General features: G+C 46.9%; 1 protein-coding gene across 2 annotated transcripts in view; it reads right to left on the reverse strand.

The window, feature by feature from the left end:
• SIRT3 (sirtuin 3) overlaps nt 1–17,066 on the reverse strand; it is a 191,453-nt gene that overhangs the window by 134,613 nt on the left and 39,774 nt on the right. For both annotated transcript variants that reach the window (XM_086956382.1, XM_086956383.1), the window contains exon 2: nt 5,866–5,970. In XM_086956382.1, the coding sequence (XP_086812508.1) occupies nt 5,866–5,941 (76 nt within the window). In that variant the 5' untranslated portion in view covers nt 5,942–5,970. The remainder of the gene's footprint in view (nt 1–5,865; nt 5,971–17,066) is intronic.

The raw sequence follows: 17,066 nt of genomic DNA on the forward strand, positions 1-17,066 counted from the left end.
CAGGTCTAATAATGGGAAATCATTCAGGAGGGTTTGCACAGGGTGTTCAATCGCGCATATAGATTGTGATGAAACAGTTTCTGGGTTGGGGTTTGTAAATGAGGAGTATATTTTATTTATTTTTTGGAAGAAGAATTCGGCTAATTCGTTGCAGCGGGAGATGGGATCGGGGGTTGTGATTGTAGGAGGGGGAATTTTGGAAAGGGTTTTAACTACCTGATAAATTTCTTTGGGTTTTGACCTGGCTGCCATGATTTTCTCATTGTAGTAGATAGATTGAGCGGCGTTTATTTCCATTTTGTAGGCTCTGATATTTTCTCTATACCTGCCTTTGTCAGGTAGGGCGTATCCCAGGCGCCACTTCCTCTCCATTTTTCTGCACTGTCGTTTTAACTCCCTGAGTTTGTCCGTGTACCAAGGGGCGGTTTCTCTGGTTCTTTTTAGTTTGGTTTTTCTTGCGGGGAGGATGGTGTCGATGGAGTCCTCTAGCCATTTATTAAAAGTTATGCTATTTTGTTCCGGGTTATTGGAGAGGATAGGTTTGGAGTTAGAGAAAAGGCTAGACCAAGCCTCTAGCGGAAGTTTAGACCAATTTCTCATCTTCCGAGTTATGGGAGGGGGGGGCGGGATGGCGTTTTCTATGAACCAGTTTAGGTGGATTAGATGGTGATCCGTCCAGGGTAGGGGGGTAATGGAGCCGACTGATAGTGTGGGGCAGTTGGTAAAGACTGGGTCGAGTAGGTGACCTTTGTCGTGGGTGGGCGCCTTTACCAACTGTAGAAGTTGGATTGCAGCTAAACTGGAGGTGAGCTCGCTTGCGGTGCAGTCGGTGCTGACATCAAAATGAATATTGAGGTCGCCCAGCAGCGTGTAGTTCGAGGAGGACATGGCGGTTTCTGCAGCGAGCGAAGGTAAGGAGGAGGGAAAATTGTGCAACGAGCCTGGGGGGCGGTAAATTAGCGCACCTGTAAGGGAATCGTTAGGAGTGAGCTTGAGGCAGAAGGATAGGCTTTCACAGTCTGGGATAGGGTCGCTGGTGCAATGGCATTGATAGATGGACTTATAAATTATGGCGAGGCCTCCTCCTTTCCCGCATGGGCGGTCCCGGCGTTCGATGTGACAGTCCGATGGCAAGGTTTGAATTATATCTGGGTCACAGTCTGGGGTTAACCAGGTTTCGGTTAGAAAGAGGACATCAGGGGATAGTTCGTCTAAAAGGAGTGAGATTTCTGTTTTGTGTTTCGGCATGGACCTGCAGTTTAAAAGCAACAGGGTAAAGTTTTTCTGTGACTGCTTGGGAAGAGTCGTTTTTAGGTCCGCGTAGCAATGTTGACAGAAAGTGGGAAGGTTAATGGGGTGATATTGGTGAGGGCAATTATCCTTCAGGGGGTGTCTCAATGAGAGAAGGGTGGCAGAGTTATATTGCGTCCTGTGAGGAGGATCATCGGGGGTGGCCCCTGTCCCCGGCCGGATGCGGACGGGCACAGACGGGCTTGCCTTAGGCGCTCCCGCTGCGCTCGTCCGCTGCGCTTCCGGTAGATGCACATTTTATTGCAAAGGGGAGGGGGCGTGGCCTCGAGGAGGCGTGGTCAGGGTGCACGCCTGCGATGGCGGCAGCTCAGGTTTGTTTTACTTCAAGTCGCAACAGCGTTAATATCGGCTGTGCGGGTGAGTGAAGTTCGGGCTTCTGCCCCACAAGTGCTTTGAATGGTGTGAGTTGTTTTAAAAACACAGAAAATCAAGTGACAATTCAATTAAAAAAAAAAAGCGCAATATCTCCAGCTCCCGGCTTCCGCCTCAGGAGTGAGTCTTTTCCGATTAGGTGCTCGTAGTCAGCAGCCTTTTACCTGGGCGGGAGGGGGCCTGGCCTCGAGGGGGCGTGGCCAGGGTGCACGCCTGCGATGGCGGCAGCTCGGGTTTGTTTTCCTTCAAGTCGCAACAGCGTTAATATCGGCTGTGCGGGTGAGTGAAGTTCGGGCTTCTGCCCCACAAGTGCTTTGAATGGTGTGAGTTGTTTTAAAAACACAGAAAATCAAGTGACAATTCAATTTTAAAAATAAAGCGCGATATCTCCTGCTCCCGGCTTCCGCCTCAGGAGTGAGTCTTTTCCCTTTCAGTAGTAATTTGTTTTAAATTGCCATTCACTTCGTAATACCAACTGTTAGGCCCTCTCATGACCTTAATAAGGCCATCAGTGTAGTCGCAAGACTTTTCACTCTGCACGGAAGCCTTAGTCGCTACTTTATTCTGATGGCCACACATCGTCTTTTCGTTCGTGTTTAAACATTGGTTGAACGAGATCACTGGAAGCGACGTCGAGGACCAGCCGCTATCCGGTATGTGCCACTTGTTACATCAGGAAGACCTCCGCAGGCGTGGTTAATAGATGGCGTATATGTGTTTTCGTTGTCAGTAGGGGACGTCTAAGCTTCTGCCTTTTACATCATTTTAAGAGCGACGTGCGGTGCGGGAATTTTCCAGAGGTGTCTGGGGCGGTCCACGTTTGCGAGGTCTGAAATCACTTGCAGGGTACAGGATGGAGGAAGAGGTGAGGGTACTGGGCAAAAAAAAAACTTTACTTTGTACAGTCAGTGGAGAAAGCAAGGACAATTGAAAGGGGGGAATAGTATGCGGCAAGGGGACAGTACAGCTGGGTGAGGGCAACAAAGGAAAAACAGAAAGGGGAAATGGTGGACAGGAATTATATCAGAGACGCTGATGAAGGTAGTCGAAGAATAGGAGGAGAAAACAAGCACGCGCTGAAGCTGACGAGGAGGGAATGGAAGGGGTAGGGGAGGGCATTCACGCGCGAGATCAAAGACGTTACTGTGTACAGTCAGTGGAGAAAGCAAGGACAATTGAAAGGGGGGGAATAATATGCGGCGAGGGGACAGCACAGCTGGGTGAGGGCAACAGAGGAAAAGCAGAAAGGGGAAATGGTGGTCAGGAAATATATCAGCAACGTTAATGAAGGTAGTAGAAGAATGGGGGAGAAAACAAGCGCCCGCTAAAGCTGACGAGGAGGGAGTGGGAGGGGGTAGGGGAGGGCATTCATGCGCGTGACCAAAGACGTTACTATGTACAGTCGGTGGAGAAAGCAAGGCAATTGAAAGGGGGGAATAATATGCGGCGAGGAGACAGCACAGCTGGGTGAGGGCAACAGAGGAAAAGCAGTAAGGGGAAATGGTGGTCAGGAAATATATCAGCGACGTTGATGAAGGCAGCAGAAGAATGAGAGGAGAAAACAAGCCCGCACTGAAGCTGACGAGGAGGGAGTGGGAGGGGGTAGGGGAGGGCATTCAAGCGTGCGATCAAAGAAGCCAAATGCCAGCTGTGCACCGATGCATGAAGCTAACGAGAAGGGAGTCGGAGAAGGGAGGGGGTAGGGGAGAGCATTCACACGCGCGATCAAAGAAGCCAAATGCCAGCTGTGCACATCGCGTGCGCCCTTGTGCGCGTAATAGCAAGCTGGTGGCCGGCAAGGTAGCACTTTTAAAAGCAGCTACTAAATGTCTCGCTAGAGCAGCGCATGCGGTGGCTGAGGCGAGACCTAAAAATGTCTGGGTTTGGTAGGATTCTCTGGGTGGTGGCTGGTCTAGGGCCCAAATTCCGCAACTATGTACAATGTAAAAAAATTGTTGATTTTGCTCTGTGGAATGTAATGCCTCCAGGTTCATTTTATGGTATGCTGCATTACGGGCGCCAAGCCCAGCCACACAAGTAGGGTACTGTTTTTGGCGAGTGATGCGTAGGAACACAGAATAGTAGAACATTTGTTATCCATACGCTTCCTAGGGATTTTTTAATCAAAATATCAACCAATGTGCAAGAAAGAACACATCTTGCAAAATGCCCACAAACACAAAGATAATTTAGGTAATCACAAATTCAGAGGTGTACAAATAACCACGCTCCCAAACTAAGTATCTTGTGCATTTTTCAGAAATATGTAGGTTTTCTTATTATCCATTTTCATTCATGAGCTTTAAACGTGAATTGCTGTATCAGCTGGGCACGATGAAATATCATTATAAGCTACAGCTCATTTATTAAATCTGGGTATCATGAGTTTTTGGAAAATGTACAAACCCTATTTATCCTTGTGACCAGAACGGTCTGCCAGACATAATGATACAATGCATTTCTAAATCAGCCATTGCCAAAAAAAAAAGCAGAGGAAAATGTTGTTGCCAGTTGCTATTGTTTCTACTTATTTTTTAATTTCAATAATTAATTTCCTTGAGGAAAAGTTCAGGGACCTACCCAAATGACTCCTTGCTGAATATATAATCTTGTCTACTTCACAGAAATGTGTAGCGTTTCAGGATAAACCAAGGATGCCACACCTTTTTCCACTATAAACTGCACATGGGTGGAAACCTCAAAAATTAGGAAAAATTTACTACCTTTTAGAAGAATATAAAAACGGTGAAAAGCTGTAAAAATCTTTTTTTATACAACTCTGTTTATGCCTGCTAGCTAGAATATGGTGATCCTAGTACAGCAAACCTTTCATTGATGTCATATAAAAAACAAACACTTTCTTGAACAGTATGTTGTTTTCATTTTTTCCAAAAATTGGCCACAATTTAGCTATATTTTAGCTATTATCTGTGCGCCCTCTAGGGAATCCACAAACCTTAAGTATCCTCAGGATGTTCGAAGAACACAAATTTGGCCTGGATACCTTTTGTGGAAAAAAGTTATGAAGGCTTAAGTACAAAGTGGCCCAAACATCAAAAAGGGTTGAGGACAGGGGGTGAAAAGTAATCTGTCACAATTTCTACAAGGCCATGAAATATTGACCGTATTTTAACTGAACTCGCCATTTAATTCTGGGCGCCAGCAGTTAGAGGGACGTACTGAAGGTAAAGTATACCTTCATGACAGAGGAGGATAGCTAATCCTAACCGTACTGATGCAACAGGGCCAACCTTAGTAACTAATCATTGAAATGTCACATTCCTACAACAGTGGCATGTCCAGATGTTATTTATTGTGACTGGCACTGGGTTTGGCACCTTCATGGTAACGGGAATTACCATACAGGATCAATTTCTGCAAGCTTTCTCCATCATGGTTATACATTTTGGATCTTTCTCCAGCCTTCCCAGGTATGAGTCAGGCTGTCTTCTGCAGTTCTCTTTAGAGCATAGGTACATGTTTCCTGCAGCTGTGCAGATTTGTTGGAACCTGCCATGATTTGCCCTAGTTGATTTTCAATGGGATGCTGGTCCATGTTGCCAATCTAATGACTTCCTCCAAGGACCTTACATTGTGAACTTTTAGTTTCTACTACTAACTTTAATTGTGGACCTCACATTCACACAGCATCTAAGCACCAGCCAAGTACATAGGAGGGGAGGGGATTTGCTTCCAACTGTGAGCTAATAAGCCTGCAGGGATGTACTGTATGGGAATTCCACAGCTGCATAAAATGGTCTGGTGCTCAGTCGCTGGGATAGGGAGCCTAAAAGATGTACAGCTGCAATCCCAGGGCTTCAAATTGTGAGTTCCATGACAGAATTCCGAGGCTGCGCATGGCAGGTTCCAGGATGATAAACTATTGGTTTCCCAGAGCTGTCATCTTCAAGTGCCAGGGAGCTACACTTACAGTAACGTCCATGGGCTCTTGCAAGGAGATCTGATATGAATCACACCAGCTTCGTGGGAGATGTTGGATTAGTAAATGAAATTCACAGAGATTGTTGGTAAATCCAAGGCTGTTGTTGCTGCCACCGAATCTCAGGGAATTCGGTCACTTTGGGGAATCTCGGTGGTCTTTATGAGTAATCACTGGCTTTAAAGACAATGTTAAGTGATACATCACCCCAGGTGAGATGAAAACTCAACTACGCCATTCACCTGTGAGCTGCACAAGTCCTTGATGCCTCAATAGCTCTCTAAACGAACGAACACACATCTTGGCAGACGTCATCATACTGTCCCCGCAGCCGACAAGTCAAGAGACTGCAAAAGACAAAGGAGATAGGTGAGAGAAGTTGCAGGAGAGGAGAGAGAAGTTGACAATATTCGCAAAAACAAACGCAATACGCAAAAAGGCTGCCAGAAACAAGAGGACATACTGCAACAGAAAAGATGTGATGTGCTAACTTCAACTCCTAAATGCTCTCACTCCAGAATCTTCAAACATCGGCAATCCATTACTACCAGAGACCTCCCAAAAGAAGGAAGTCCTAGGATAAACATCAGTTTCTAAATCTGCTCCTTAATTTGTTGCTTCTGTATAGCCACTGTTGGGAAGGGAATGTCCCCTGCATGATATACGGATGGATCTCTTGCCCAGCGAGCCCAGGTGCGTGGTACGTATAGCATACTTCTTTACATTTTTGCCCCACCATCACAATTATCTAAGCATATGATCAGAGGCCTGGGGCTGCCCCTGACTATGTGAGGTCCTAGCCCTGTCCTGTGATCTGGAGGGGTGCACCAAACATGCCCTCATTGATGGCAAAAGCTGGAACGAACTACCGACAGACAGTAGATGCGCCCCCTCCCTGAACAACTTAACCTTCAGTAAGGCCCTCAAGACCTGGATCTACGGCTAACAGATCTGCGGACCCCCTCAGTGCCTTGAGACCCCCACAGGGTGAGTAGCGTGCATACAATTCCCCTGATTAATTGATTGATTGGCATTGGACTACTGTCTCCATTATGGGTACAGCACATGTAGTAGTGGCGATAGCATACTGTGGTTAAGAGAAATCAATATTGTGACCAGACGTTTTTATCTGCATCACTGGGGTTGAGGCCTACTGGCCTATGTGGGCACATTTTTGCATTTATGTATATGCCCAGACTATTGCGCTGACATTCTGTGTGCCTGTCAAGCGTGTGTGCCCATATATGAAGTGTGAGGGAGCCAGAGTCATGGAAACACATGCAATCCATTTTCGATACCACTGATCTGCCTTTTCAGAAGATGAAGGATGAGGAATGTGCCAGGCAGTGGAAAGTGTAATACCTGCATTCCCGTTGTCAGAAACAAAATATATATCCATATGTATGTACTACATAGAAAACATAGTTAGTTCCAATTTTCATCCACACTGTCTCAAATCTACTGAGTTATCTCACTTCTCTCTGTACGAGCTGGCAGCCAGGTCCTCCGCAGGGATGTATGACGGTACGACGCGGGCTATTACCACGCGTACCGTTACAACGCGTGTTTTACAACGCAAGTCGTTACCACGACTTGCGCTGTAGGGTGCGGACTTAGGAATAGTTTAATTTACTATTCCAACACCAGTCCCCATGGATAGTAGGGAAGGTGTTGGAATAGTAAATTAACTATTCCTTGTCCTTGAGCGCCCTCCAGCGCAAGTCGTGGTTACGACTTGCATTGTAAGAGACGCGTCGTAATGGTAGCGCGGGGTAACATCTGCGTCGTAAAGGATGTTCCCCCCTCCGCAGTGCTCTCCCCTCCTTAATAGAGTGGTTTCCCCCTCCTTCACAGATTGTATTCCAGCCCTGGATGGCTTCCACTCTGACCTTGCCTTGACAGCTCCAACAGTTGCGACCCCTTAGAGATCGCTATGCTTTCCTGTCTCCCATGTTAGTTTAACTCATCAAGGTCATTTCACACCCAAGGACTAGCTTCCTTTAGCAGCATAAAAATGTACACTTGTTTTCTGTTCATTGTACTCTGCATTTCAGTATATTTGGCGCAGTCCCTTCTTTTAGCTTATACTTGTTTTGCATTTTTACAGCTTTGCCCATATTTGTACTGTGCCTTTAGTTTATGCTGATGATGCATTTCTGTACTGTATATAAGGCACAGAGACTGATCACTTAAGGAAGACGGAAACTGAATGCATGGATTGCGTGTACTGCCTTCTCCCTTGCTGGCCAACAAGCACTGGTACCATGCAAATACATTTCATCTGCTCTAGTTCCCAGCACAAGTAGCCTTTCAAACTTTTCTCAAGCCTGCCACTGCAGACCCTGTGTATCCAGTTTACTGCCACTTTGAAGTAGCATTTAAAACGTTTTGCCAAGTCTCAAACTCCACTTTTACTACACACAAGCCACTCCTAAAGTAGGCCGTAAGTAGCCCATAGGACAGGGTGGTGTGTAGGTAAAAGGTAAGACGTGTTATGTTTCACATGTCCTGGTAGTGACAAACATCTAAATTCATGTTTCATTACTGTGAGGCCTACTGCTCTCATAGGTTAGCATTGGGAATTTCTTTATATATTATTAAGATATATATCCTTATTATCTTTGGAATGGAAATGATCTTAAAAAAAGCAGATGCTGATCTACTATGTTTCAGTAACTACCGGCCTATCTCACTCCTCCCCAAGCAAGCAAAAGTTTTGGAGAAGGTGGTACAGGAGCAACTGTCCGAATACCTAGAATCTAACCAGTTGCTACATGACTCCCAGTCAGGCTTTAGACCAGACTTCAGTACAGAGTCAGCCCTACTGGAAGTTTCTGAGTCAATCCGCGAGTGTGTGGATAGGGGAGAGGAGGCCATGTTGGTCCTCCTCGACCTATCCGCAGCATTCGATACAATCTCGCACGATATCCTGTTGGATCGTCTGCGTGAGGTGGGCATAGGAGGGACTCTGCTTGCTTGGGTGAAATCCTTCTTGAAGGACAGAACTCAACAGGTCTTCCTCAGGCCGTATGTCTCCACGGAGAAACCATTGACATGGGGGTCCCGCAGGGCTCTGCTCTCAGCCCTCTTTTATTTAACGTATATCTGATTCCGATAGCAAAAGTGGTGGAATCCTGGGGTGTCAGAGTGGTCTTTTATGCTGATGATACTCAGCTTGTGTTTTCTTTTAAAGACCACTCTGATAGCTCCATGGTTAATTTCCGCCACTGCCTGGTGAACATCACCTCCTGGATGTCCTCCAACAATCTCAAATTGAATACAGATAAGACGGAGGTCTTATTTTTTAATCAGAAATCTCCAATTCCAGCCAATGCTTGGTGGCCGTCTGAACTTACCCCCCCCCCCTTCCCGGAACGAGTCCAAGCTGTCCGTAATTTGGGTTTCCAATTTGATACAGCTTTATCCTGTAAAACCCAAATCAATAAAGTTTCGGCATCTTGCTTTGGAAAGCTTGGAATGATTAAAAAAATCGTTCCCTTCCTCCCACTCGACAGTGGTTCATGCCCTAATTACGTCCCACTTGGACTACGCAAATAGTCTGTATATAGGAGCCCCGGCGTATCTCATTAACCCAATATTCCTTATCGCCACTCCATTACACCTTACTTGGCTAAACTGCACTGGCTACCAGTGAGGTACAGCATACAGTTCAAGGCCCTGGTCCTTGCCTTTAGGGCTCTAAACGGACCAGGCCCTGCATACTTGAGGCACAGACTTAAAATTACACAATCGGCACGTGACCTCAGATCAAATCATCTTCGCCTGATGCATGCCCCACGTTTTCGTCTTGCACGCACTGGGGGCCGGGCCTTTGCTATGGTCACATCCAAACTTTGGAATCAACTACTGATGGAACTTAGATTTACTACATCTGAGCCTCAGTTTCGTAGGAAACTTAAGACCTGGTTCTTCTCCATGATCTAGCTCTCACCGAATCCCTCTGGTTGCCGGTCGTCTGCAGCGCCGGGACACCCCCGTTGGGGGTAGCCGCGCGCTTTACAAGCTTCTAAAATAAATAATAAATAAATGATAGATTCTCTTTATTGGTGAAGTTGAATTTAACATTACTATTCTAGAAATGCTATTTTTACAAAGTGGCCAATCCTCTGCTCTTAGCTTAGCTATGGGTGCCTGCAGCTGTCTCCAACACATGTCTGGGGTGGGTGACAGCTTCACTTTGTGCATTCCCTCTAGACAGCCACAAACACAGGAAGGTTGGGTGTATCTGACTACTTATATGGCCCTTCCTGGGAAGGAAGGGAGGGTGGAGATAACACTTAACTTGAATAGGTAGTGTCCTGTCCTTCAAAGAGTACTCAATATACTCTCCACAGATACTATGGAGCCAGGGCTAGGAAGAAAGAATACTTTTGCACTTGTTCGAAAGTGCTAATTTATGAAATGTTAAATTGAACTTGGTCCTCATAATGTCTTGGGGCTTTCATATGCCAATGAAAAAGAGGGTCAAATTGATACTGAATTCATGTTAAATATTCAGGATGTTGCCATTATAAATCTAAATGCAACTAATATGAAAAGAAGCATTTCCATAGTGGTTGCAATGAAATTCTGGCCTTGTGCCAGCCCTCCTGGAACTAGATTGGACACCACAGGTCTGTTTTCAATTCAGCAGATTCTGCTTTCTTAAAGGGTAGCACTTTTGGAGGAAATCAAGGTGGGGCTTACTTTACAGAATTACATTACTAGATGCCAGTGTAGACAGGATGGAGGACAAGGATACCAGAGATGAGACAAGAGTAGGGATCAGTTTTTTGTTTGCCGATGCCCAGAACACTTTCAGGGGACACAGCATTACATGAGTAACTCTTTTCGGCGATAACAAGGATCACCATAGGACAACGTGGAGAGAGAGAGAGACAGTGACCCAGATTTCAGAAACCCCAGCCCAGTGTTTTATGATTAGACATGCCTGAGGAGAATACCATGTTTCCAATGAAGGTTGGAGGTGAAGAGATTGATTTCCTTATTGATAGTGGTGCCACAATATCAGCAGTAAGGAACAAATTAGGTCCCAGCAGTGGCCAGAAAGTGACCACTGTGGCTTTGAATGGAATGCTAATGCATGAAGAATTAACAGACCCCTACCAATATCTGTTGATGATTATAAAATGACCCACCAGTTTCTCTTGTCGCCAAATGAGCCCATCAGTTTACTGTGGAGAGACCTCCTCTGCAAATTGAATGCAACATTATATTTTTCACAAATAAGGGATTTACTTACAAGTACCTGAGGACAGGTTACAGTTGGCTAGTAGAGTGCTAACTGCTTGCGAATTAAGTGAGGATTCTTTGTTATGTGCAACCCCCATCTAGTCTCTCTCTCCAACACAATACCAATGGACTCCATTGCAGGGAGATTTCTATAATGATGTTTCAAGAACTATTTAAATACAACCCTGACATTAAGATTGATTTGGTAACGCTGTTAGTACAATTGACATTATTACCATGGCCTGTACACTGTACTGCAGCATTTTTCACGGGCCTAGCACCTGAATGATACGCCTACATGGCGAACAAACGTTTGTACTGGACAACAGGGTTGTTAGAAGACACATTATATGTAGGCAAGGAATGGTGACAAATGAGCATTGAGCTAGGAGTACAGGAAGAAAGATTATTTCAAGTGCCAGCTTCTGAACCACATATCTATAGCCGTAGCACCAGCTTTTTAATCTAAAGATTTGGGCCCCATGGTCAAACTCTTCAAAACTTACAAAGAACTAAGGATTGTACATTTTAAACTGGGAGTTGTGTCTGTGTTGAGAGATGGTGAAGGAAGGTGTTTGACTTTGTGCATGACCAGAAATGACAGGACTGCAGCTTTTGACAAGCTTAAAGGTGATATAAATTTACAGATGACTAACAACAAGGTTCTAGAACTAGTGAAGCCAGAGGTTTGGGCAATACACAAAAATGAGGCAGGATTATTGAAAAAATGTCCTCCTCATAAAGTGACACTTAAGGAGACCGTAGAATTACCTTATGCGCGTCAGTATAGATTGTCACCTCAGGCAGGGGCGGGATAAAAACAGTGATTGAGTCCATCTTACTACAGGGTATAATTCAAAAAACACTAGCCCCTATAATAGTCCTATTATCCCATGCCCAAGGGCAATACAGGACAATATAGGTTCATACAAGATTTACGTCAGATAAACAACAATGTGGTTCCCTTAGCGCCTTTTGTGCCTGACACCAATACTATATTATCTTCTATATCTACATCTTACTAAAAGATACCCAGTAAACTTTCACAAGACTGACCCAAGGCTTCACTGAGAGCCCCGCGGTTTATGCACAGGCACTAAAGAGAGACTTGGACAGCCTACACCTCGAAGGTGGTAGCATCATCTTGGAGTAAGCTGATGACTTCCTTGTGGCATCTCCATTACAACAGGCCTGTGAAAACAACACTGTAGCTCTGCTGAACCACCTCCATGAGAGAGGACACAAACCTCATTGTCAAATTTCAGTGCTGCCAAAATGAGGTGACTTATTTGGGTTATGTGGTATCCAAAGGTACAAGCAGCATATCACCTGACAGAATACAACTGATTCAGAGCATGCAGCCTACGTCCACCAAGAAAGGAATGATGTCCTTCCTGGAGATGATGAACTACTGAAACTAATGGAAACCTGAATACAGATATTATGATGCCATTGAGACAATGTACACTAAAAGATGCACCCAACAAAATGGTATGGACTAATGAACTTGCAGGCTGTTTGAAGGAACTGAAAGAGACATTGTGTACTGCGCCAGCATTGGAGCTGACTGATTACAAACTGCCCTTCCATCTCTATGTATCAGAGCAAAATGGCATAGCAAATGGTGTCCTGACACAGCACCATAGCTCTGGAAAACAACCTGTGGCATACTACGGCGTGACTTAGCCTTTAGCAGTTACTGGGCATCTGGTTTGTTTGAGAGCAATGGCTGCAGCAGCTGTGATGGTAGAGAAGACGGCTCCCATTGTGTTCCACTTCTCTTGTAATATTTATGTGCCACATACGGTGCAGTTGTCATCTGCAGCAACAAATCACTTTTCGGCTGCCAGGGGGACAGGTTATGAAGTCACCTTGATGTCGTAACACTAATATCACTATTGATAGATGCCCAACTGTTAATTTGGCAACATTATTACCTGCAATAGGTAATGATATAAGACCCCTCACCATAACAGCATTGATGTTGTAGAAACTTGCACCACACCCAGACCTTATTTACAGCAGACACCATTACAAAAGGCAGACTATGAGTGGTACACCGATGGTTCCTCCAGCAGACTAACAGACACAGATTACAGAGCAGGGTATGCTCTAACAACAGTAGACACCATAGTTGAAAGTGTAGCTCTGCCACCTGGCAAGTATGCCCAGCAAGCTGTACTGTATGCTGTAACAAGAGCATGAGTCCTAGCTGAGGGGAAAACTGTTAACATTTACACCGACTTCAGCTATCGTCAAGACGTCCGCCACACAGAGGAAAGAAATTGGCCACCGCACAGACTGGAACACGAACAGAACTGCTTGAACCTCGCAGTTCGCCACCTCTACGCCAATCCTTAAAATGGCGGATCGCGAGGACACTCCGGCCCGAGGACTCAAGCTTCAGCGTCCTACTGGACTCCGTGGCGCAGGCACAGGTGAGTCGGGCCGGCGTTAAGCCCAGGCGACCTGACTTCTGCCTCTCCTGTCAAGAACTAGCTGACGCACCTGCCGAGAAATTAAGAAGTGCCGGCAGAGAAACGGACTACGAGTCCCAGAAGGCTCAGGGGGAGGAGCTGTTAAAAGGAGGAGGCGTGCAATTCCGCGCGTGCGTAATTCTTTGTTTGGTGACGACCCGTGTCAGGATTCGAGACGAGTCGACTTTGCCGTGAGCCGGTGCACCTACGTGGAAGTTAGAGGGAGAGGATTCACCCGTGGAAACTTCCGACGTTTCAGAGGCTCAACCTCCGACAGGTAGGGAGAGAGGAGTCTGCTCGGCTCCGTCTCTCGACGCTACCACCCTTACTTTCGTATATTGTTTAAGACTTGGCAGGGGACTCCGTGAAGAAACGGACAAGCCCCGCTACCCTGCCTTTCGGTTTCTAGAGGGCTGGAGTGGAGTATTTTTCTTTCCTGGGATAACGAACGCCGTGGAGGTGTACATGCTTAGGTTTGCAGAGTGTTGATCCCCCGTGAGGAGGAACGCTGCAGGATTAAGAACGCCTTGGTTGTAAGGCGAGGACAGCGTGTTGATCCCCCCAGAGAGAAGGAGCGCTGAAATAATTGGGATTAAAGGCAGCGGTTGTTATACCGTGGAAGCCTGTACTAACATGTTTGTGTCCATGGCTTTTTAGCAGTATGGTGACATTTACGAGACAATCCCCCAGGGAAGGTGTTAAGGATACAAGGTTATTCTTATGAAGTAATCAGAGTGTTTGTGCAGGACATGTTTTTTTCATTTCTATAATTGAATATTAGGATTTGGGTTTCATTGAGAAATTGATTGGCAAGAGGATCTGAATGCTAAGGTACTTATGGTTTTAGTGAGACCTAATGAGAGTAGCATTTGGGGGGAGTGTATGCTAATATTGTCTGCTTATGTTTTGCAGATCCTATGTCCCTGCAGTCCCTTCCCGTCCTATATCCCCTGCATGATCTGACCTGAACTCAGTGTCTTTCATTCTGAGTTCGGAACGATCTGGAAGCGGAACCCTTATAGCATCAACCTGACCCTGAGGAGCAGGAGGAACATAACATCTCCCACCAGCAAGTAGCCCCTTCTGTGGAAATTAAACCTCAAACCCCCGCGCCTGACCTCAAAATGGTGGATCACAAGGACCCTCCAGCCCGAGGACACCAGCTACATCGACCTACAGGACTCCGTGGCACAGGCACAGGTGAGTCGCGCCGGCGTTAAGCCCAGGCGACCTGACTCCTGCCTTCTCCAGCCACTAAGCAGCCCCCTCTTTGGAAGTAAAAACCTCTAACCCCCGCGCCTGTCCTTAAAATGGCGGAGCACAAGGACTCCCCAGCCCGAGGACACCAGCTATAACGGCCTACAGGACTCCGTGGCACAGGCATAGGTGAGTTGCGCCGGCGCTAATCCCAAGCGACCTGACTCCTGCCTTCTCCCACCACTAACCAGCTCCGTCTTCGAAATACAGCCTCACACCCCGCGCCTGTCCTTAAAATGGCGAACCACAAGGACACTCCGGCCCGAGGACTCCAATTATAACTACCTACAGGACTCCCTGGCACAGGCACAGGTGAGTCGTGCCGGCGTTAAGCCTAGGAGACCTGACTCCTGCCTTCTCCAGCCACTAAGCAGCCCCTTCTTTTGAAGCAAAGTAAAGATTGCTCTAAGCCCGGGTGACTGCTCATTCCTCGGCACGCGCCCGAGCCTCCCTCGACCCCACACGGATTCCTATCCAGCCATCAAGCAGCCATTCTTTTGAAGACAACTTGCCCGGTAGTGTCAGGCCACACTCTCTCTGGAGTCCTAACCCGGCTGAACCGCTCCCACACCTGCCAACACGCGCGTCCTCCCCCCTCACCTAATGAACTGTGTCGATTTCTAACGCCCCCTATTTTAAAACCGGAACACGGTCACCCCTGGGTGATCAAAGGGGATCTGTGTATAAAATGAACAGTTTCTGTTAGCACCTCGGAAGCAAACCCGGCAACCCTAGCTACGCATATCAACACAACCGATCAGTCCCCGGGCAATATTTTCACACTCACCATCCCCTCATCCATCTCGCCCTGACTCACCCTGTCACCCCCCCCCCCCGCTCAGGCACCCTTCCGCTCACATTACCGCAACGATGGCTTGTGACTCGCCTTCCCCTCCCACCCAAGTCCTACCTGCCCACTTGAGACCCCACAGCCGGAACTCCTTCACCATCATCTCCCCCCCCCCCCGCCCCCCCCCAATCTCTCTACAAAATTGAGACGCATTTTCAAACAGAAACTTATCCGCCAACACAAAGAAACCCTAATCACAGACATCTACCACTCGGCCTCCAAAGGCCCGACTAAGATGGACCTTATATTCCACACTGAGAGACCGGAAGTCTGGATCTCCATGATCAGAACGTAACTGTATATCGCCAAAACCACATCCACTTCCCACAGTTGCAAACTAACTTCTATACTCCCTAACTGCTCGGCCAGAAGAGGGTACACATCCGTGACCATCTATACGAATGGCACGGTCCTAATTCAGGCAAACAATGAGAACCTTGAAGCTTTCGACTCCCTATTTCCCGCATTAAGATCAGCACTCCCAACCCTACCTCACCTCGCCTCAATCCTTACCCCACCCTCATCCACAGCTAACAGCGAAGCCTATGATCCTCTCTTCCACGATACCGTCATGGCCCGCTATGCTCCCCTTCTCCCCGCCACATCCCAACACACGCTTCCAGCCAGCCATCCACAAGAGGAAACTCTAACCTCACCTTCAAATCCCCCTTCCAACCACCACACTTCCCCCACCCTCCGTACCCCACAGCTCCTTACAGAAAACACTACCTCGCCCACCTACTGGATTCCTCCTCAGCAAATTCACAGATGCGACACGACGACAGGGACCCCTATCCCCACGAGCCTCATCCCAGCTCTCAGACACTCAAAGCCTTTCCCTGTCCCTACCCTTCCCCTTCCTCCGACCTTTCCCTCGATCCCAAAAAAAGATAATCCGACTTGCTCCACCATCAAGATACCTCAATCCCTCAACCCGATCCACAGCACACTAGATGTTACCCTAGAGCAGAGGTCTTCAAACTTTTTGATGCCGAGACCCCCTTGTAAAACCTTTTTAGGCGTAAGGACCCCCTTCCGACAAAAGATTCTAGAAACTGGTACTCCTCATCATAAACAACTATCGACAACCATAAATGCGCCTGTTAGACCTCATCACATCCATCCATCCATCATTCATCCACCCACACTTCCACACATCCATCCACCCTTTCATCCTTCCATCCATCCTTTACCTATCCACCCGTCCATCCACACACCCACCTTTTCACGCATCCATCCATCCATCCATCATTCATCCATGCAACCTTTTATCCATCCATACATCCATCATCCATCCACCCTTTCATCCTTCCATCCATACATCCATCCTTTACCTATCCACCCGTCCATCCATCCATCATTCTTCCACCCACCTATTCACACATCCATCCATCATTCATCCATGCAACCTTTTATCCATCCACCCATACATCCATCCTTCATCCATCCACCCTTTCATCCTTCCATCCATACATCCATCCTTCATCCATCCTCCCTTTCATTATTCCATCCATATATCCATCCACCCTTTCATCCATACATCCATCCTTCATCCACCCACCCTTTCATCCATCCATCCACCCACCCATCCATCATTCATCCCCCA

This window comes from Lissotriton vulgaris, chromosome 2_1 (genome assembly GCF_964263255.1).
Source record: "Lissotriton vulgaris chromosome 2_1, aLisVul1.2, whole genome shotgun sequence".
Classification (NCBI taxonomy): domain Eukaryota; kingdom Metazoa; phylum Chordata; class Amphibia; order Caudata; family Salamandridae; genus Lissotriton; species Lissotriton vulgaris.